Genomic DNA, 24,315 nt, shown 5'->3' on the forward strand with positions numbered 1-24,315 from the left:
CTGTCCGTTATTGGGAGCTCAAATTAAGTGCTAATCTAAACGAAACAGTGCAGCTTGCCTGTCTGCGTCCGTTACAGAGAATGTCTGCTAGACAGAAGCTGGAAACATGTTAAAACCAATAGAGGAGAGTTGGGGAATTTGAAAATGTCCGTTGTAGAGAGATGTCCGTTAGGAGAAGTTTCACTGTATATAAAAAAGGAACGGAACTATGATTATTATTGATTCTCCCCCCCCAGTTGTTACTAATTTTGACTTTGAAAGAGTGGGACTAATTTCTAATACAAATTTAGATGCCATAATGATTATTTATGTGTAATTATAAGTAACTGTTTTTCTGATAAACAATGTAAACACTCGCCACAACAGAAGTAGTTTTTTATATAACTTTTATTGTGATTAGGTTTTTCAAATTACCTCTTTTGCATAATTACATGGGTAGTTTTCCACTGGAACTCTGAAAAACTTATAACATGACTGGGTATGAATTTTTCTCATCAGTTTATTGGGTTCCCCTCCCCCCATTGCAGACTATAAAAATAAAATAGCACCTTTACAGTGGCATTAGCATTTTTTGTTGCAGTATTCTAAATTTAATAACAACATCCCGTGTTATACGCTATAATACAATGGTCATAAATAGATATTGTTTCTGGAAATCTCTCCCTGCACTTTTTTTTGTATGGTCAGATAAGCTTGAATGAAAAGGTTTGCAGTAATTTATCTCTTGCAAAAACTTGTATTTAGCTATATAAATTATATAGTCTAAAAGTATTTTTCCTTAGTCTTTTGAAAGGAAACAGAATACATTAATAAGCAGTCTGGACTAGCTAAACTCTCATATATTACAGTTGACTTTCAGCCTATCAGTACCAAGAGTGGCAATTATAATGAAAGAATATTATCACTTCCCAGGGGAAATATAAATGTGATATGTGTCAAAATGTGTTATCCAGTTAAATATTAATTTGGTGATGTTAGAAAGTGGCTAGAAGAAGAAGATTAAATAACAATGGCATTTCAAGGGAAAAAATCATGAAGTGGGAAGTAAAGTAAATAAAAAGTTCAATTACACAGAAACAGAAGTTGCTTCGATACTTCAAATTTGAAAATTATTTATGCGCTGTAAGGAGAAGTGAACAGCATTATGGAACTGCAATACAACAGGATCTTTATTCAACAGAATGTTTCTGACTAAGTCTGTTTTAAAAAATGATATTATTTGTGTTCTATTTGATTTGAACTCTTTATATCCATTTGTTGGTACTTCTCTATTATTCTCCTGCCAGTGTAAATTGCAAGTAAGTCTTAACTTAACCTAATGAGTACATGTGTATATTTATCTTTTGTAGTTCATACATAAGTTTAATGGTAACAAAGATTGCACCACTAGAGTGGTAACATTGTAACTACTAGCAAGAGGATAAAAGACTTTTAAACATTTTCATAATATTTCCTTTCTTTTTAGCATACGTTTCTGAAATAAATTTGCATGTTTTTATAAACTATAACTTAAAAATATTTAGATATAATTATAATCTGTAATTCAGAACCCCTCCTCCCTTTAGTCCAAATTAGTGAGATTGCACTGTATCCTTATAATATTACAATTTTAAATTTTTAGTAATTATTATTAAAATAAAAAAAGAAATCATCAGATGTTTTTTGCATTCATAGAGATACCAGATAACTTTAACTAAACAACTGCATGGGGAAGATATGGATGAGACTTAATGTAAAAGGAAAAAAGGTTTCAAATAACTAGTTCTCAACCAGAAACCTGGCAGTTTTTTATATAAAATCATTGTTGGTCATCTGGATATTATTTTGATCTCTCACTCCTGTTTTTTCTCTGACTTTAACTGAAGAGTAACAATGCTTTCCCAGCTAATTTTTACACAGTTTCTCTATTAAAAATTCAAGAACTGTTGAATGGGGTGAAAAGGTCCCCCAATGACATCAATATCTTGTATATAATTTCACATGTGTCAAAGTACCTGTAGATATAGATAAAATGTTGTCTTCAGTTTGATGTATCATTTTCTGCATGTGTCCCCATCTAACTTGATACATTTTGTCCAAGCTTAGCCAGTTCCTGTGTGCTATTCAGATAAAATTCTTTCAGCCAGAAGGCCAACCTTCTCTTCATGACTGCTTTACCTACATCAGAGTCATATCTGATACCTCTGAGGTGTCCTTTAAGCTTTAGGATCAAAAATGTCACTTGAGGCCAAACCTTAGCTAAAGGCAGGATGCAGAACAACTTAAAATCGCAGTAACAAAAAAATTATTGCTACTGTTGCATGGCTGCTGTGAGGTCATATGTTGAAGCAACATTGCTGTTTTACCCGGCATTAGCAAAGGCATATGATGCAAGAAAGCAAGCTTATACAGCATCAGGAAAAAAAAAAAAAAACCTTTTCATTTCACCCATCCACTTGCACATCTAGATCTATTTAAGCTATCAACTTCTACGACAGATGGAAGTTTGTTCCAGCAATCAACCACTCGCTGGTTTAAAGGCAAACTTCCACATGTCTATCCTACAACTGTTTTTCCTCAATTTGAATTTATGCTCTCTCAGACAATTATTCTGAGTAAGAGGAAGAATCCCATCAGCATTGAGCATGCTCAAACCTTTCAAGGCCTTGTACGCCTCAACCAGATCACCTTGCATATGCCCAGACATTGTAATTTGCAAATCATAAGCCTTTCTTCGTAACAGCAGCCCTTTGTTCCATTCACTAATCTTGTTGTCCTTCTCTGTACTCGTTCCAGCAGCTCTATATCCTTCTTAAAATGAGGCCTCCAGACCAGTATACAGTACTCAAGGTGTGGCTTGACCATTGCCTTATAGAAGGGGATAATCACCTCCTTATCCCTGCTAGAAAAATTCCTGTATATCATTGACAAGACACCATGATCTGCACTGTTCAGAAAACTTCATATCTGACTGCACAATTACCCCAGGTCCTTTTTATTCTCCACCACTGTCAGTGTAGTACCACACGTTTGATACGTTACTCTGGGGTTACTGCTTTACATTTGTCAATGTTAAACTTCAGTTGGCACCTCTCAGCCCATCTACTCAACTTTTCTAGATCCTGTTGCACCAGCGTACTGTCATTAAAAACCCTGCCAACTTAGACATTAAGCAATACAGAAAACAACAATGAACCCTGCGGGACTCCATGAAGAGCAGTGTCTATTGATTACCATTCTCTGCCTTCTCCCATTCAATCATCCCTTTATTCATTGCAGCAATTTGCCTCCAGTGCCACACTGCTCCAATTTGTGCAGCAGTCTTCCATTTTAACAGTATCAAAAGCCTTTCTAACATCCAAATTATTCTTTGCATCCAGTTCGTTTGTGACCTCATCATAGTATCCAATCCAATTGGTCAGACAAAACTTCCCCTTAACAAACCTATGCTGTGTCCAAGCTATAACTGAAATCTTGTCTAGATCATCCTGCAGTGCATCTTTAACCAATGCCTCCATTAATTTCCCTGGAACAGAAGTAAACTAGCAGGTCTGTAATTACTTCTGTCGCCCTTTGTGAATTGTGGTCACATTTTCACATCTCCAGTCCATTGGAACCTTCCCTGAATCCAAGTAAGCTCTCATAATTATGGCTAAGGGTTTGCTTACTTCCTTTGCTGCCTCCTTTAATATAACTGGATAGATCCCATCCACCGCATGTGCCTTTCTTATGTTTATCTTCAGCAATTTCTCCTCCACTTTGCTCTCAGTTATTACAAAATCATCTAGCTGACTGCCAAAGTTTAATCACCTCTGGCAATGTAGATGCAAAATACTCATTTAGTTTGTTAGCCACCCGAGCAGGATCGTCAACAGTTGAACCAATCTGATTCATCCCCTTCCTTCTGGCGCCTCCATAGCCAGGTGGGAAGGAGCAGCAGTGCGTAGCATGTGCTTCTTCATTAGACCAGGGTTCGAGCCCGTCACCACCAAATACGGAGGATATGGAAATGTCAGGGAATGACCACCACATATTCCCGGAGCAATATGGCCTTAGTTGCAAATGCTCCTAAAAACCAAAATAACAACAATCCCTTCCTTCTAGAGCTTACATAAGTAAAGAACTCTCTTTGCTGTTTTTCTTTGCATCCTTTGCCAAAGATTTCTCATAATCTGCCTTTGCTTGCCTAACCTCCTTTGTGACTTGTTTATAGACCAGTTTATATCTATCATAGGCTTATGTGTCACCTGTTAATTTATATGTATCCCATGCATTTTTCTTCTTTGCCTCATGTCTCATTGGCACCTCCATAGCCAAGTGGACAGGAGCAGCACTGCATAGTGCACGCTTATTGATTAGACCGGGGTTCGAGCCCATGACCACCAAATACGGAGGATGCGGATAGGTCAGGGAATGACCACCGCATACCGCCAGAGCAATATTGCCTTAGTTGCTAATGCTCCTAAAAACCAAATAACAAACAAACAATCATGTCTCATTAGTTCCATTTAGGCCTAAATCTTGAACAATATTTCTTAGTTGGTATGAAAATCTTTCTTTGAATGCTTCCATTGGTAACATCATCAATTGGTCCAACTGTATAGAATTTAAATACTGTCTCAGATCGCCATAGTCACCTTTACGAAAGCAAAAACCCTTCCCTTTACCCCTGATGGTAGTTCTCTTTGCGTAAATCCCACTTCAACACACTGTGATCACTGCCAACTAGTGGTTTAGCATTAGTAGAGGCATTTGATGCAAGAAAGCAAGCTTATGCAGCATCAGCCAAAAAAAAAAAAAAAACACTTCCACTTCACCCCTCTGTTCGTTCAAAATACTTGTCCAGCTGAGCCTTAAACTTATTTAGGAAATGAGGCCTCCAGACCTGTATACAGTACTCTAGGTGTGGCCTGACCATTGCCTTATACAAGGGAATAATCACCTCCTTATCCCTGCTAGAAAAATTCCTATATATCATTGACAATACACCATGAGCTACTCTTGCAGTCCGTCTGCACTGCTCAGAGAACTTCATATCTGCCTGCACAACCACCCCCAGGTCCCTTTCATTCTCTACCACTGTCAGTGTAGTACCACAGAGTTGATATGTTGCTCTGGGGTTGCTGTTTCCCATGTGTAGTACTTTACATTTGTCAATGTTCAACTTCATTTGCCACCTCTCAGCCCATCTGCTCAACCTTTCCTGATCCTGTTGCAGGAGCATAGTGTCAGTAGTGTCCTTGACAACCCTTTCTACCTTTGTATCGTCTCCAAACTTCGACATTAAGCTTGATATACCATCATCAATATCATTTATGAATACAGAAAACAATAATGGACCCAACACTAAGTCCTGAGGGACTCCACTAATAACATTAGTCCACGATGAGCAGTGTCCATTGATTACCACTCTCTGTCTTCTCCCCCTCAACCACCCCTTTATCCATAGCAGCAATTTGCCTCCAATGCCACACTGCTCCAATTTGGGCAGCAGTCTTCCATGTGCAACAGTATCAAAAGCCTTTCTAAGATCCAAGTATATAATATCAAAGTTATTCCCTGCATCCAGTTCCTTTGTGACTGCATCATAGTATCCAATCAAATTGGTCAGGCAAGACTTCCCCTTAACAAAACCATGCTGTGTCCGAGCTATAGCTGAAGTCTTGTCTAAATGATCCTGCAGTGCTTCTTTAACTAGTGCCTCCATTAATTTTCCTGGAACAGAAGTTAAACTCACAGGTCTATAATTACTTGTGTCAGCCTTTGATCCTCCTTTGTGAATTGGGGTGACATTTGCACATCTCCAGTCTGTGGGTACCTGCCCTGAGTCCAAGGAAGCTCTCATAATTCTGGCTAAGGGTTTGCTTTACTTCCTTTGCTGCCTCCTTTAATATAACTGGATCGATCCCATCCATTGCAGGTGCCTTTCTTGTTTATCTTTATATGTCTCATCAGTTCATCTGACATCCATTTAGGCCTAAACCTTGAACAATATTTCTTAGTTGGTATGTAAAGCCTAGTAGCTTCCGATGTAAAGCCTAGTAGCTTCCGATGATGTTACCAACAGCAAATTCAAAATGGGAAGCATTCTTTGAATGCTTCCCATTTTGAATTTGCTGTTGGTAACATCATCAGTTGGTCCCACTGTATAGAATTTAAATACTGTCTCAGTCCATCGTAGTCGCCTTTACGAAAGCAATAACCGTTCCCTTTACCTCTAATGGTGGTTACCTCTTTGAGTAAATCCCACTTCAGCACACTGTGATCACTGCCACCTAGTGGTTCATTTATCTGCAGATTCTTAATGCATGAAGAATCACTGCTGATAATCAAATCAAGAGTATTCCTCCCTCTAGTTGCCTCCCGAACATGCTGACGTAGAAAACAATCATCCAATAAATCCACAAAAGCCTTGCTAGTGTGTGAGTGACCAGCCCCCAAATTCCAGTCAATATCTGGGAAATTAAAATCTCCCATTATAAGACTCTCTGATTTACTGGCTCACTCTATTTCCCTGTACAGTTTCTTATTATACTCATCAGAGTCATTAGGCCTATAGCACACTCCTACTCTCAATTTTGATCTCCCAATGCTTATGTCACACCAAACTGACTCGACACTGCACTGTCCAGCGATGTCCACTGGCTTCACTTCCTTGGATTTTATGTATTTCTTAACTAATAGCATAACCCCCTCCTCCCTTCCTATCCAGTCTATCCTTTCTGTATACGTTGTACTCCCCAAATTCCAGTTCTACATTCCTTATATCTGTGTGACACCACGTCTCTGATATCCCAACAATATCTGCCTTTGATGTTTTGAGCAATACCTCAAATTCATCAAATTTATTTACTAAACTCCTAGCATTGGTGTACACGCAAGTATACATTCACCTAATTCTATTCTTAGCTACCTAACACGACCCATGTGTTTACTTGTACCGCAATGACTCCCAGCAGTCTGAAATATCCTGCATCTTGTTTTTCAGGCTTCTGCTCATTCCAATAGAAGCTGTGCAAGAATCTCTTTCACCTCTGCCAGTGGCTACTGTTAATCTATTCGTTCTTTGTCTCCCCCCAAGCTAGCAGTTTTCCGACTCACCTAACACTGCCTCGATAGCATCAGCAAATATTCTTGCACCCTTTCTATTTAAGTGTATCCCATCCCTGTAGAAGCAATCTCTCCTGTTAACAAGTACAGTCCAAGCTGAAAAAAATTCTACCCCTTGAGCCTTGCACAATCTTTCCAGGGCCGAATTGATCGACAAGGCTCTCATCATATACTCCCTCCTATCGTGTCTGGGCAAAATTGCAGACACTTTCAAATTCAACCCTATTTCTCGGCTTTTTTTCAACAGTGACCTGTACTTGTTAAGCAATTCTGCTGGTCTCATACTCTTGATATCATTAGTGCCAACGTGTACAACTATATCACCTTTTGTGCCTTTAAAAGATGATATCTGCTCTACAACGTCATCAACCTTTGCCCCTGCCAGACATACCCTGGTCCTGTTCCACCTATCCTTTTTACAAAGCATGTTCCCCGTTTCCCTGACAATAGAGTCACCAACAACTACTAGTTCCTTTGGGACCAGCGCATTCTGCCTTGGGGGTTGCCGCTGTGTTGCACGATGACCAAGTGCAAGCTCTGGCGTTGATGTGGGCAGCTGAGAGCTTGATGGGCCCCTCAATTTAGTTCCTTCGAGGGCATCCACCCTGTCCTTCAAGCTCTCATATAGGCCCATAAGAACGCTGAGTTGTTGCCTGATTTCGATACACTCCTTGCATCGCCCACACACAAAGACATCCCCCATGGCAATATCATGTCCCATACCTGAATGCTCCACAAACATCATGCAAGTTGTGCATTTTAGAAGGCTGTGATTCAGAAGGCAACTGCCCCCCTCAGTTCTTCTCTGAGTCACAGCACTTCCATTAGCTTGAGCCTTTTGTTTTGCTGCTCTGGTCTGAGTCATGATTTCTTTTAATTTAAATAAAATTTCAGTTTATAACCCTAACTTATCTCCCAACATAGTTATAACGGGATATATATTTTTTTGGTGTCAAGTATTAATTATCTCCGAGTTCCCTTTATATAACTTCCATATCAGTTATGTATTAATTAATTATGTTACGTTTGTAATCTAACTCGGTATATGTATTTAGTTAAAAGTGCAATTTAAATGCCAACGAAGTTCAACAAGTTTAATAGATTTTACCGACCACTGAAAATATTATAACCTGTACTATACTAACGCTATCTAGGTTCGATATATAACGATCGTATGACAAAGGCGGGAAGTTACGAACGGTGAATCTATGGACACTTAAGTATTAATTAACTTTCAAATCTTGCTGTCTCAATTCAGAATAAACTAACGATCTTTACTAGGTCTATAAGCTACTTACAAAAAATAATTTGATGTAAAAAATATTCAATAAGCGGCTAAATATGGCTAAAAAACTTCTCGTTCAGCGGAGTTGCGACTTGTAACACATGGATAATCTTACCGATACTTTTATGCAATTGCAAGGCCGAGTAAAGAATAAATACACCAAATTAATCAGAAAAACACAAAATAATGCTATACTACTAAATTTAAATCAAAAGTTTTAGAAAAACAATAATTTCAAATCAATAAATAAGAAAAATCCACTTAGCGGCTTTGAACACATCTGGCCCCTACTAGCCTCGTCAGTAGTCTCAATAAGGGTAAAAATAATATAAGGGTAAAAAATATATATTTCCTATTTTATATACATCTGTACATATTAATAGCACGTAAAAAGTTAAAAACTGCTGACACACAGTCATTGTCAGATAAAATCTGACATCTGGTTCCTTCATCTGCAGAACCTTAATGCATGAAGAATCACTAATGATAATCAGATCAAGAGTATTACTCCCTCTAGTTGCCTCCCGAACATGCTGCTGCTAGAAAACAGTCATCCAATAAATCCACAAAAGCCTTGCTACTGTGTGACCAACCCACAAATTCCAGTCAATATCTGGGAAATTAAATTTCCCCATTATAAGACACTGATTTACCGGCCACTCTATTTCTCTGTACAGTTGTTTATTATAGTCATCAGAATCATTAGGCCTATAACACACTCCTACTCTCAATTTTGCTTTCCCAGTATCGAGTCGCCAAACTGACTCGACACTGCTCTGTCCACCCATGTCGACTGGCTGTACTTCCTTGGATTTTATGTGTTTCTTAACTAATAGCATAACTGCTCCTCCCTTCCTGTACACATTGTACTCCCCAAATTCCATTTCTGCATTCCTTATATCTGTGTGACACTGCATCTCTGATATCCCAACAATATCTACCTTTGATGATATCTCTGATATCCCAACAATATCTACCTTTGATGATATCTCTGATATCCCAACAATATCTACCAACACCTCATATTTACCAAACTCCTAGCATTGGTGTACACGCAAGTATAGGTGCACCTGTTCCTATTCTTAGCTACCCTAACACAGCCCATGTATTTACTTTTTCCTCAATGACTCCCAGCAGTCTCTGAAATCCCCTGCACTTTGTTTTCCAGGCTGCTGCTCATTCTAATAGAAGTAGTGCAAGAATCACTTTTTGCCTCTGCCTGCGGCCAATGTTAATCTTTTAGTCTGTGTATCCCCTTGCTAGCAGTTTCCCGACCCATTTATTAACACTGCCTCTATAGTGGTGGTTAAGTATTCTATACACACCCTTGCACACCTATAGCCTGTGATAAAACTAAAGTATATCTTTTGAAAATCTGTTCTCTTTATGTTATAAGCAGAATGCAGCTTCTGTTGCTTCTACTTATGAATTTTCAGTCATTAAGGATGATACACTTTCTAACATATCTCAGTTGGCACAGACATTCTCACTGAGTTGCTTTGGAAATTGTCAAATGACTTCTCTGCTGGCTAAGATAAGATTCTGCTTATACTCTGAAAAAAAAATTATTGCCACAACCCCCCCCACATCGTGGGCACCTGTACATGGTGAGGGGACCCCCCCAGTGATGTTGCTTGTCTTCCAGATTAGCATCACTGGGATCCAATTCCCACAGTCTAAGTTCCAGGCTAACACCATAGGAATCTGGCATGTTTGCCGTGCACTGCGACCTGTTGAAACTCAGGAAGGGGGGGGGGATCCTGAATGGCTTGGCCAGGATCAGTCAGCTAGTGGGTTCACTTGTGAGGGTAAACCATGTCCCTAACCTCATGGTTCAAGGGACAGGATTCAGTCTGGCAGCAGTGGAGCTATAGTGTCTAGGTAGCCCTACCATCCCACTCCCAAGTGCATTTATTGTTTGCCCGTTAGTAAGCATTCCATTTGGGATCCATGGTGGGTGGGAAACCTGGGCACTGAACAAAAACAAAAAACCCGTGAATCCTGATAAAGTTATTTCTTCTGGGGCCCCAACATGGTCCCTATCTGAAAAATTAGAAGTTGACCCCACTGAGGTCACTTTATCAAAAAAGAGAAAAAAGTTTTATTGGGTCCAACACCCCATTACATGATAATACACTGTACAAGTGAGATAGCTATAGGAAAAATGACATCCTTCTTTACCCAGAAGCATTGGCTGGCTCTCCTAATCAGTAAAACAGCTTCACCCAGGCTCCTTGTAGAGACCAGAAGTGACAGACATTCAGAACAGTGCCTCTGAGCCACATCTATCAGGGGAATACCTATCACAGTTATCTTTCACACTGAATTCATTCCATGGTGTCTGAAAAGGAAATCTGTTCTGAATTAAAATCCCAAGGTGTGACAGCTGCAAAACAAATATTCATGCCATAGGGATGGGAAACTCGTTCCCACTAGAAACATCATACTGACATTTAATTCACCATCTCCTAATGAGATCAAAGCTGGCTATATTAACAACCTGGTGCATCCATATGTTCCAAATCATTTAAGGTGCTTTAAGTGCCAGAAATATGGACACTTGCATATGGCCTGCTGTAGAACCCTTTCATGTGTTCGATGTGCTGCATAGGACCGGGAAACTCCATCATGTTCAGCTACAAAACCCACCTGCAATAGCTGCCAAGGAGAACTGCATACTCAGGAGCATACCTGAGATGGAAAGAAGTAAAAGAAATACAAATGACTTAAGCCAGAACTGAACATATAATATCAGGAGGCAAGAAAAGCAGTGAGACCTATAAATACAAACAAGCCTACCTAAACCCAGAAGGTAGCAGGGAGATGTTCCATCCCACCAAAAGAGTTATTCACTCCCATTGCAAGCTACCTGTTAAGCTAAAAAAAACCTGCACTGAAGGGTCACTCAGCTGCCATTCCTATATCTGTACCTCCTAATGCTCCACCAGTAACAAAGGAAATTACTGGAGAAAAGTATATGAAGTCCTGAAGTACCTCCTAGTTCTCAAGAAAATGTATATCGGGGTGAAGGAGGTACCATATAATTCAGTCTTGGTACTCTTTGTGGAGGATGAAATGTGTTTATTTCACCCTCCACAAAGAGTTAAATCCAAGACTGAGAAAAGTAAGCCTGATTAACCCACAAAGCCAAAATAGTGACTAAATTGACAAATGCAAGTACTGCATATGGGTAGCAATAACCGAAGAGAAATGTACCAACTGTGTGGTACTACACTTAGGAAAGTGAAAAAGACCTGGGGGTAAATGTGCAGTCAAATATGAAGTTTGCTGAGCAGTGCAGGTCATGGAGGCTTGTCAATGATATATAGGAATTTTGCTAGCAAGGACAGAGAGGTAATTATCCTGTTTTACAAGGGTCAGGCCACACCTAGAGTACTATGTACAGGTCTGGAGACCTCATTTTAGGAAGGATGTAGAGTTGCTAAAACGAGTACAAAGAAGGGCAACAAGATTGGTAGGGGAACAAACGATGCTTTTACCAAGAAAGGCTTAAGTTCTGCAAATTGCAGCACCTGGAGAGTAGGCACCTGCAAGGTGATCTGACTGAGGTGTATAAGGCCTTGAATGGGTTGAGCAAGCTGAATGCTGATAGGATTATTCCTCTTGCTCAGATTAAGAACCTGAGGGGACACAGATTCAAATTGAGGAAAGACAGTTGTAGAATAGATGGGCAGAAATTTGCCTTTAGCCAGCAGGTAGTTGATTGGTGGAACAGCCTTCCATCTTTTGTGGAAGCTGATAGCCTAAATAAATTTAAGGCTGAGCTGGATAGGCATTTTGGATGAAATGGGAGGTGGGGGTTTTTTTTTGTTTGTTTTTGGCTGATGCTGCATAAGCTTGCTTTCTTGCGTCATATGCCTCTGCTAATGCTAAATTCCTACAGTGAAATTGTTATGGATTTCAGAAAAATACTAATGACATCAAGGCCCTCCTACAAAAGCAACAGCCAGTTTGCCAGAGACATATGAAAATGAAAACCCTTCCTTTCATAATTCCACTGTCACACATAAGGACAGAACTGGGGTGGAGTTGCCATTATTGTGGGCAACCTGGGCTGCTTTCCACTAACTTAGAAGCTGTAGCAATTCACCTTATGGTTGAATTTTTATTGACAGCCTGCTGCATTCCTCGGGGATTTCAGTGACATAACACCCCCCTGTGGGATAGTACAGACATTAATGTAAGGGGACGTGTCATAGAGCTTATGCTCACTGACAATAATCTCTCCCTTCTAAATGTGGGAACTGACACCTTCTCCCACATGTCTGCATTTGTTTTCTGCCATTGATCTTTCTGTATGGAAGTAATCCCCTGTGATAACCACACTAATTATTGGGAGACCATGTCTTCCATTAATGTTGATCTGGCTGACTGAAATGCCTTTAAATATCTGACAAAATGCTCTGCAATAGTACGTTCACTACTGGTGAACCAGGTGGTAGTCAGGAGCCTATCAATGATATGGTGATGTACATCACATAAAGTATTGTTCATGCAACTGCCATACCAAAAACATTGCCATGGTTCAATGTTTTCCCAAACCATGGTAGAATGCACAGCAGCAAAAAAAGGCTCAAAACAAAGCTTGGGGGATAGTCCTACCATGGCTAATCTAATTGCCTTTTGTGCACAGGCCAAAACACACTACATCTGCCGTCAGAGTCAAAAGGAATCATGGTTCCATTTCACATCATCAATTGTCCAGTCCACTAGTATACTAAGGTGGTGTAGAATAAAATCTGGAAAATGAAGGGAAAATATACACTCACCTTTCATCAGTCTTAGAATATAATGAACGTACTATTGCAGAGCCAACTACAGTAGCCAGTGCTCTTGGGGAAACATTTTCTAACATCTGTGCAATATCACACTATTCCCCAGAGTTCCTGGTCATGAAACATAAATGTGAAAAACAGGCATTTAATTTCACATCAAAGGACCTTTATCCATACAATGGGTCATTCGTTATACTGGAGCTACAAAGAGCTGTCACCTTTGTAGTACCTTTCCTTGTCCCCTTTTGCCAAAAGGAGAGAATATCGCAAGGATCAGTATTAAGTGTTATGCTTTCTGCCATCACAGAACAACTTCAACTGTAAACAGTTCCCCCTATATTGATGACTTTGGCATATTTTCTCAACCATTGATCACCTCAACTCCTGGACATTGGATAACAGATTCAAGTTCTCAACTATGCATCAACCAAAAACTCTGTACTTCAATGGCTGAAGCATTTCAGACATCTGGCCAGAGTCCATACATGGAAGGAAATGAACCACCATTATCACTTCAACATAAGTAGTTGTCTCTAAAGTACGCTTTAAAACTGAAATCCCTGCCAGACCATCCTACTTCAACATCCATTTTTGAGCCATGATGAAAAAATTTTTACAACCCCCGCCAGACTACTGGTCTTCCTTTCAGTATTTGTGTCCAAGAGCTATTCAGAGAGAGAGCTTAACATCATAGACATGGATGCTCAATCACCAAAGCAGCTTCTTCCACCTTGGCATGCTCATTAGCATTAGTAGAAGCATTTGATGCAAGAAAGCAAGCTTATGCAGCATCAGCCATAAATAAATAAATAAAAAATAACCACTTCCACTTCACCTCTCTGTTCGTTCGAAATACCTGTCCAGCTGAGCCTTAAACTTATTTAGGCTATCAACTTCCACGACAAAGGAAGGAAGTCTGTTCCACCAACCAACCACCCGCTGGCTAAAGGCAAATTTCCGCACGTCTATCCTACATCTGCCTTTCCTCAATTTGAATTTATGCCCTCTCAGGTGATTATTCTGAGCAAGAGGAAGAATCCCATCAGCATTCAGCATGCTCAAACCATTCAAGGCTTTATACACCTCTATCAGATCACCTCGCTGGTGCCTAGTCTCCAGACACTGTAATTTGCAAAACTTAAGCCTTTCTTCGTAAGAGCACCCCTTTGTTCCATTCACTAATCTTGTTGCCCTTCTCTGTACTCGTTACAGCAGCTCTACATCCTTCTTGAAATGAGGCCTCCAGGCCTGTATACAGTTACAGTACTCTAGGTGTGGCCTGACCATTGCCTTATACAAGAGAATAATCACCTCCTTATCCCTGCTAGAAAAATTCCTATATATCATTGACAATACACCATGAGCTACTCTTGCAGCCCATCTGCACTGCTCAGAGAATTTCATATCTGCATGCACAACCACCCCAGGTCCTTTTCATTCTCTACCACTGTCAGTGTAGTACCACAGAGTTGATACGTTGCTCTGGGGTTGCTGTTTCCCATATGTAGTACTTTACATTTGTCAATGTTAAACTTCATTTGCCACCTCTCAGCCCATCTGCTCAACCTTTCCAGATCCTGTTGCAGCGGCATAGTGTCAGTAGTGTCCTTGACAACCCTGCCAACCTTCGTATCGTCTGCAAACTTGGACATTAAGCCTGATATACCATCATCAATATCATTTATAAATACAGAAAACAATAATGGACCCAATACTGAATCCTGAGGGACTCCACTAATAACATTAGTCTACGATGAGCAGTGTTCATTGATTACCACTCTCTGTCTTCTCCCCCTCAACCACCCCTTTATCCATAGCAGCAATTTGCCTCCAATGCAACACTGCTCCAATTTGTGCAGCAGTCTTCCATGTGCAACAGTATCAAAAGCCTTTCTAAGATCCAAGTATATAATATCAAAGTTATTCCCTGCATCCAGTTATCTTGTGACTGCATCATAGTATCCAATCAAATTGGTCAGGCAAGACTTCCCCTTAACAAAACCATGCTGTGTCCGAGCTATAACTGAAGTCTTGTCTAGATGATCCTGCAGTGCTATTTTTAACCACAGCCTCCATTAATTTTCCGGGAACAGAAGTTAAACTCACAGGTCTATAATCACTTGTGTCAGCCTTTGATCCTCCTTTGTGAATTGGGGTCACATTTGCACATCTCCAGTCCATGAGTACCTCCCCTGAGTCCAAGGAAGCTCTCATAATTATGGCTAAGGGTTTGCTTACTTCCTTTGCTGCCTCCTTTAATATAACTGGATAGATCCCATCCACCCCAGGTGCCTTTCTTGAGTTTATCTTCAACAATTTCTCCTCCACTTTACTCTCAGAGATTACAAGATTCTGTAGCTTACTGCTCGAGTTGAATACACCGCTGGCATTTCCCTCGCCTCATGTGTGAATGTCGATGCAAAATATTCGGATCATCAACAGTTGACCCATAGATATCCTGTGGACCAATCTGATTCATCCCCTTCCTTCTAGAGTTTACATAAGTAAAGAACTCTTTGCTGTTTTTCTTTGCATCCCTTGCCAAAGATATCTTGTAATCTGCCTTCACCTGCCTAACCTCCTTTGTAACTTGGTTACAGATCAACTTGTATCTATCATAGGCTTCTGTGTCACGTGTTAATTTGTATGTATCCCATGCATTTTTCTTCTCTGCCATATGTCTCCTTAGTTCATCTGACATCCATTTAGGCCTAAACCTTGAACAATATTTCTTAGTTGGTATGTAAAGCCTAGTAGCTTCCAAGATAAGTTCTTTGAATGCTTCCCATTTTGAATTTGCTGTTGGCAACATCATCAGTTGGTCCCACTGTATAGAATTTAAATACTGTCTCAGTCCATCGTAGTCGCCTTTACGAAAGCAATAACCCTTCCCTTTACCACTAATGGTAGTTACCTCTGAGTAAATCCCACTTCAGCACACTGTGATCACTGCCACCTAGTGGTTCATTTACCTGCAGATTCTTAATTCATGAAGAATCACTACTGATAATCAAATCAAGAGTATTACTCCCTCTAGTTGCCTCCCGAACATGCTGATGTAGAAAACAATCATCCAATAAATCCACAAAAGCCTTGCTAGTGTGTAAGTGACCAGCCCCCAAATTCCAGTCAATATCTGGAAAATTAAAATCCCCAATTATAAGACTCTCTGATTTACTGGCCCATTCTATTTCCCTGTACAGTTTCTTATTATACTCATCAGAGTCATTAGGCCTATAGTACACTCCTACTCTCAATTTTGATCTCCCAATGCTTATGTCACACCAAACTGACTCGACACTGCACTGTCCAGCGATGTTGACTGGCTTCACTTCCTTGGATTTTATGTATTTCTTAACTTTTTAAAATAATGAAATGCACATGGCATAATACTTTAAGAGTTTAGTATCTATATAATATCGGTATTTAGATACACCATAGACACTCTTAAAAAAAACTACAAAGTAGTTGTTGTGGGCATCATTTGCTCTTTCTCATATTGTGCTCTGCCTTCACAACGAGTTGCCATGATACTGCACTACCTCAAATAAGTAACGCTTCACTAATAGAGAAGACTATTGTTACTTATTCTCAGTGAGTACCACCACCCAGACATGTTTCAAGGCTATTGGCCTATCATCAGTGGGTGGGCAGGTACCCTAGTATTGCAGACATGACGACCCAGTTGTGAAATTAATCGCACAATATGAGAGATGCCTAAAGGTGTATAAGATAATATTTAAAATAATTAAATGCACATGGCATAATACTTTAAGAGTTTAGTATCTATATAATATCGGTGTTTAGATACACCATAGACACTCTTAAAAAAAAAAAAACTACAACTAATAGCATAACCCCTCCTCCCTTCCTATCCTGTCTAACCTTTCTGTAGACATTGTACTTCCCAAATTCCAGTTTTGCATTCCTTATATCTGTGTGACACCATGTCTCTGAAATCCCAACAATATCTGCCTTTGATGTTTTGAGCAATACCTCAAATTCATCAAATTTATTTACTAAACTCCTAGCATTGGTGTGTATGCAAGTATACATGCACCTGTTCTGTTCTTTTTCTTAGCTTCCCTAACACAACCCATGTGTTTACTTGTACCCCAATGATTCCCAGCAGTCTCTGAAATATCCTGCATCTTATTTTCCAGGCTGCTGCTCATTCCAATAGAAGCAGTGCAAAAATCACTTTCACCTCTGCCAGTGGCTACTGTTAATCTGTTAGTCCTTGTATCCCCCCAATCTAACAGTTTTCTGACCCACCTAACACTGCCTCAATAGCATCAGCAAACATTCTTGCACCCTTTCTATTTAAGTGTATCCCATCCCTGTAGAAGCAGTCTCTCCTGTTAACAAGCACAGACCAAGCTGAAAAAAATTCTACCCCTTGAGCCTTGCACAATCTTTCCAGGGCCGAATTGATCGACAGGGCTCTCATCATATACTCCCTCCTATCGTGTCTGGGCAGAATTGCAGACACTTTCAAATTCAACCCTAATTCACGGCTTTTTTCAACAGTGACCTGTACTTGTTAAGTAATTCCGCCAGTCTCCTACTCTTAATATCATTAGTGCCAATGTGTACAACTATATCACCTTTTGTGCCCTTAAAAGATGATATCCGCTCTTCAACGTCATCAACCTTTGCCCCTGGCAGACATACCCTGGTCCTGGTCCACCTCTCCTTTTTACAAAGCATGTTTCCCGTTTCCCTGACAACAGAGTCACCAACAACTACTAGTTCCTTTGGGACCAGCACATTCTGCCTTGGGGGCTGCCGCTGTGTTGCGCGATGACCAAGTGCAAGCTCTGGCATTGGTGTGGGCAGCTGAGAGCTTGATGGGCACCTCACTTTTAATCCTTCGAGGGCATCCACCCTGTCCTTCAAGCTCTCATATAGGCCCATAACAACGCTGAGTTGTCGCCTGATTTCCTTACACTCCTTGCATCGCGCACAAACAAAGACATCCCACATGGCAGTATCATGTCCCGTACCCAACTGCTCCACAAACATCAAGCAAGTAGTGCATTTTAAAAGGCTGTGATTCAGAGAGCAATTGCCCCCCTCAGTTCTCCCCTGAGCCACAGCACTCCCATTAGCTTGAGCCTTTTGCTTTGCTGCTCTGGTTTGAGTCATGATTTTTATTGATTTAATTTCAATAAAATTTCAATTTCAGTACAAAATTAAAACCCTAAACTTGTATCCCAACACAGTTATAATGCTATATTTATGTTTCAGTATCGAGTGTTATCTACGAAATCCCTTTATATAACTTCCGTATTAAGTTAAGTATTAATTATTTATTTTTCTAATTATTTATGTTACGTAACCTAAGTCATTATATGTATAGTTAAAAGTACAATTTAATTGACAATGAAGTTCAACAAGATTAATAGATTTTACTGATTAATTGGCAATATTATGTACTATACTATACTATATTAAGCTTATGCTATCTAGTTCGAGATATTTTGTATCGTGTTACAATGGCGGCAATTTACGAATGGTCAACACGTGGATTTGATACCCTTACCGATACTAATACCTACAAAATCTCTATCTAAGTTACTTTAAACAAGTATCGTAAATAGGAATATAAAGCTACTCTAGAAAATAAGTTAATATGCCAATTTAAGCTAATAAAACAGAAATAAATCAGAAAAAACTTCTCTGTTCCAGGAGCGGCAAAAAGCTACATCTGCACAGGCTACCCTCGTTCTCCAATAGCATGTGGCCTTTCCCTTAAGAAATGGGGAAAGTCAGATAATCCATCATCTGTCTACCTGCAGTTCCATTCAACACACTGAGTTGAAAATTCTGAATTCCTGCCAGTAACACGGATGATTTGAAATCAGAATCATACATAGGATCTGCTTCTGTCTTCCCAGACAGCACTATACCTGAGCAGATTCTCCCTGAATACAGTATATTCATAGCTGCATGCTATACAGTTAGGTACCAGCAATTCATGTTATATTCTCATTCTTTGAACATCTTGCAGACTTTCTTAGTTAAATATATCCCGTCTCGAGTTCAAAAATAAAAACCCTGGCTTTCACACCTTGAGGAACTGTCTAATTTTTTGTTAAAATCCAGAGCTTTTTCACACAACGATTCAGATATGGGTTCTCCTAAACTTCGTCTCTGTGTGAACTACAAATAAACAGCATCTTCGAGGAATAGGTCATTAGCTGTTCTCATAGTTGTTTTTTTTTTTTTTTTTTTTTTTTTTTTTGCATCATCTCAATTCAATCAAGTTTCGATGCAGACTTGAAAAATTTTTAATGTCTTTTATGGTTAATTTTGCTAATGAAGATCCGCTCTCTCCCTTTGAAAGTCTGTTTAAAATCTCAATCTTCAATTCAGTTTTTAAAAATTTCTGCTTCCTTTTAAAAGATAAAGAAAACTACAGTAGAATAAAATTCTGTAAAAACTACATCCAGAATATTTTTACTCCATATCTCACTTGTGTGTATCGTGTATGTTCTTTGTTATTCATTCACGCTTACCATTTTAGATTTTACAACCCAAAAAAAAGTCAGTGAAATGAAATATCAGTGTTATGTATATTAATTAAGCTATGTACTAATTTATGCTGATAAAATAAATTTATCAGCATAAATTAATTTTTATTTTGCTAACCTGTGGATAATATTTTTCCCAATTTTCATGTATCATTTAATTTTGTTAATTGGTAAGGGAAAAAAAGGTGTAAATTTGTGCGTTGTAGCTGTGTTCTTCCAATTGTCGTTTAATAGAATCAAAATTCAATTCACAATCGGCGCTTACTGTAATTATTTTATGGCACCAGCATAAAAAATAAATAAATGATGGCTCATTCAGATTATTGAATGTTTGGATTTCAGGAAAGCTTTTAATACTGTTGCACATAAAAGACTTCTGTACAGATTGGAGCAGTATGGCAATAAGGGCAAGTTACTACTATTGATAAAGGAATGGTTGAGTAGAGAAGATAGAGAGTGGTAATCAATGGACATTGTTATTAGTGGAATTCACGGGGTTTGGTATTCAGCCCATTGTTGTTTTCTATATATATCAATGATATTGATGAAGGCATATCAGGCTTAATGTCCACGTTTTAAGATGATACAAAAGTTGACAGGGTGGTTCATGACAGTAATGATAGTATGCTACTGCAACAGGAACTAGAAAATTTAGGCAAAAGAGCAATCGTACGAGGAACTACATCAATTATATGGGCTAACAGACCTTGGCAACAAAGTGCCTCAGTGGGGACCTGACTGAAGTTTATAAGGCTCTGAGAGGTGGTTGTTGTTGTTATTTGGTTTTTAGGAGCATTAGCAACTAAGGCCATATTGCTCCAGGGATATGCGATGACCTTTCCGCATTCTTCGTATTTGGTGGGTCACAGGCTTGAACCCCGATCTTATCAAGAAGCGTGTGCTATGCACTGCTGCTCGCTCTGAGAGGGATTAGTAAAAATTAATGAAGGTAGAATTTTCATTGTTATAAAGAATTACCTAACTGAGGGCCATAAATTCAAATTATGCGGGAGACAGAGTTGTTGTTGCCTTTTGCAGGTAGTTGAAGTTAACGGTTTGAACAAATTCATAGGCTAATTGGGTAGTTACCTATGTGAAGAGGGAAGCTTGTAATTTCTTATCTACTTTTTTTTTTTGCCAGTGCAGCAAAAGCCTGTGGCTTCCTTGCACTATATGGCTAATTATTATCATTAGTAATGCTGAGAGAACCTAGTTTTTTGGATGTAGAGGAAAAAGTGTTTGTAATGTACTTATGCCAAGAGAGATTAGAAGTTGGGGTGATTCCCATAGCATTATGTGATCTTGTCTAGAAATCTGGGTTACTTATTGATTGAAGTTAACTGAGTTTCTTCAATCCTACTGGAGAATTATCTTGCAGTCAGCATTTAAGGAATTTCTGGTGGATATTCAAGAAGTTGAAGCTGCTTGTGTAAGGCAAGGTTACTCAAACTGTAGCTTGTTGTCATTGGCAAAACTGTAGATAAGTGTTTGCAGTCAGTTGAGAAGTTAGAGCCATCTACCATCATTTGAAGTGGGGGGGGGAGGGGTCAGGGAGAAAACAGAGGTCAGTTCATAAAATTGGAGCTTGTTTAGAAGACCTTTTATGCCAAACATGATGAAAAGTCTTGGAAATGCCAGAAGCAACTGTTTAAGTTTCACTGAACATTTCTATTTAAATTATCGAAAGATGTAGGATAAGGCATGATATGATATCACCAGTGAATTGACACTGATATAATGCGCATTGGCATTATCATTGATCAGATGTAAGGTTTAGAGATAGTATGAGTTGTCAATTAATGGATTTCTCCATTACTTTGTAAAGAGTAGAGTAAGTACAGTGGGACAATAATTGCAAGGGATGGATGTGAAAAAATTTCCATGCAGATAGAAAAACTCAGTGGAATATGAAAAGGCAAAACAAAACAGGTGCAACTTTTGAGAACAAATAGAGAAATGCCATCAGGATCTAGAACTTTCTGGTATCAAGATTATGCAGAAATTCTTTTAATATCCTTTTGTCAGAAGACCACAGGAAACATCGGTGGAATATTTAACATGGAAGGAGGTAACGTACCAAGGTCATCAATGCAAAAGTAAGATGCTAATATATCAGCTTTATCTTTTGTTGAGTATATAATTAGGCTCATCAGATTGTAATATAGGTACAAGTGTGGATGGATAATAACTTTGATTCAAAGACCAGAAGGCTGAACTGCTATTCACTACTGAATTTAGATTGATTTTTTTACTTCTGCAAACTTTGGTGAAGCCTGAGAATTGGACACAAACCAATTATACAATATGCTCTATTCTTATCTTAGTTTTCTAAGGTTTAGATAGGAATGAGCAATAAAGGATTTCGTTCTTGCAAAAATATTTCACTGGCACAAAATCTGTATGAACATTACAATGTAATATTAATCATATAATAATTTTATTAACTGTATATTAATTCAGCAGTAGAAGCATTTCAGCGTTCATTCTCTGATTATTAATTAGATTAATTTTTGTGATCTAGGGTCCATTTGGCTGCTTGAACAATGCTCGGTTTGGAATTGCATGGGGTGCATTAGGTGCTGCAGAGTTTTGTTTTGAAACAGCAAGACAGTATGTACTGGACAGGTGAGTTTCATAATATTTCTACTTCTGATAACAGCATTTTTATATCTCGCAATGATAATTATTATTATGATTTTTTTTTTAGATATATTTTTCAAATATTAGTAGATTATCGGGTATAAATCACTGCAGTGTTAAGGGGAAATCTTGTTTGACCAATTTGATTGAATACTATGATGCAGTCACAAAGGAACTGAATGAAAAACATAATTTTGATATACTTGGATTTCAGGAAAGCTTTTGATATGTACAAATTGGAGCATTATGGTATTAAGAGCAAGTTACTGTATGAATAAAAGGATGGTTGAGTGGTTCCCCAGGGTTTGGTCCTGGGCCTATTGTTTTGTATATTTATTAATGATATTGTTGAAGGCCTATCAGGTTTACAGATGATACTAATGATGGTATGCTACTGCAACAGGATCTAGGCAGGTGGGCTGAGAAATGGCTGTTGAACCTTGACAAATGCAAAGTAATTCATATGGTAGTAGTAACCCCAGAGTAACATGCCCACTGTAACACTACATTCAGAGTAGTGGAGAAATGAAAAAGACCCTAACAGTAATAATGCAGTCAGATGTAAAGTTCTCTGAGCAATGCAGACAAGCTGCCAAGACAGCTCGTGGGGTTTTGTCAATGATATGCAGGGATAAGGAGGTAATGATCAGGCCACATCTTGAGTACTGCATACAGGTCTGGTGTCCTCATTTTAGGAAGGATGTATAACTGCTGGAAGGCAGCAAGATTGGTAACTGGAATAAAGGGTATCCTTATATTCTTACAGAAAAGAATGTAAGGATATACAGAAAGGGTTCTGTATATCCTTACAGAACTGAAGCCTTCATCAAAGGCTTCAGTTCTGTAAATTGCAGGCCCTGCAAGGTTATCTGATTGAGGTTTAAGGCTTTGAATGGATTGAGCTAACTCAATGCTGATGAGATTCTTCCTCACACTATGTAGATTCCCCCTGAATGCAGCATATGCACACCACAGAACTGCATACTATAGAGTTAGCTTTGGACCACATAGCAACTCTCCAACATCATGGGGTTATTATATATACCAATTCGTTGAGTGAAAACTCTATCAGCAATGATGATTTGCTCTTTCTGTGAAGGTGGCTTTGACATCTGCTTCTGTTGAGTCCCCTGCCACATTGGCATTACTGGAAATGATTTGGTTGATAATGCAGCCAAATCAGCAGTCTCGACGAATAATCTGTAATAAGATTTATTCGCAGTGGCATGGTAATAAACAAACTCGATCAGATCAAACCATGGTGGTCTAGTCTGTGCAAGAATCAAAAAGAGGAAGTTGTTCTTTCTTGGCTCCGCATAGGACATAATCATCTAACACATTATTTTCTGCTGATGATGCTCCTATGTGCTAGCAATATTGATACCATTTTATCTATCAAGCATATTTTAACAGACTGTCCAAATTTTGAAGTGCACATTTTATGGCTTTTAGCCATCTGACAATGACCGTATGTCAGCAGTTTTAACTTTTTACATGCTATTAGCATGTATAGACGTATATAAAATAGTAAATATATATTTTTATCCATATACTGCCTTTTACTTATTTATAGATATACAACTTTTGATGCGGTAACCTCTTCATAAGTTATAAAAATTTAAATTCTTCCTGGCACATGAGGGGGGAGTATAAATTCAAAGTGGGAAGGGGGTTTTTTCCAGATGCTGTATAAGCGTGCTTTCTTTCACCATTTGCCACTACTAATAACATAATTGATCCCCTACCCCACTGTTATTCTCAACTTTTTAGGAATGAAACCCCAAATCCTTAACTTGATTTAGAATTTGCCTACTATGGAAAAGATAGTAGGATGTTACTTGTGCTGGAATCACTTACCAACTTAAGTTTTAGACAGAATGCATTCCACCACTAGTTACATTTTATCTTTCAGTTAATATACAAAATAAATTAGTGTTGTTAGATATCAGCAGTTGCGGTGAAAGGGATA

General features: G+C 38.9%; 1 protein-coding gene across 1 annotated transcript in view; it reads left to right on the forward strand.

The window, feature by feature from the left end:
• The window catches only part of LOC150087064 (glutaryl-CoA dehydrogenase, mitochondrial), a 119,798-nt gene that overhangs the window by 86,580 nt on the left and 8,903 nt on the right, over positions 1-24,315 (forward strand). The window contains exon 8 of the mRNA XM_090371792.1: positions 22,228-22,331. Coding sequence (XP_090227918.1) covers positions 22,228-22,331 — 104 coding nt within the window. The remainder of the gene's footprint in view (positions 1-22,227; positions 22,332-24,315) is intronic.

Source organism: Mastigoproctus giganteus, chromosome 4 (genome assembly GCF_048544385.1).
Source record: "Mastigoproctus giganteus isolate SK-2022 chromosome 4, ASM4854438v1, whole genome shotgun sequence".
Taxonomy (NCBI): Eukaryota; Metazoa; Arthropoda; class Arachnida; order Uropygi; family Thelyphonidae; genus Mastigoproctus; species Mastigoproctus giganteus.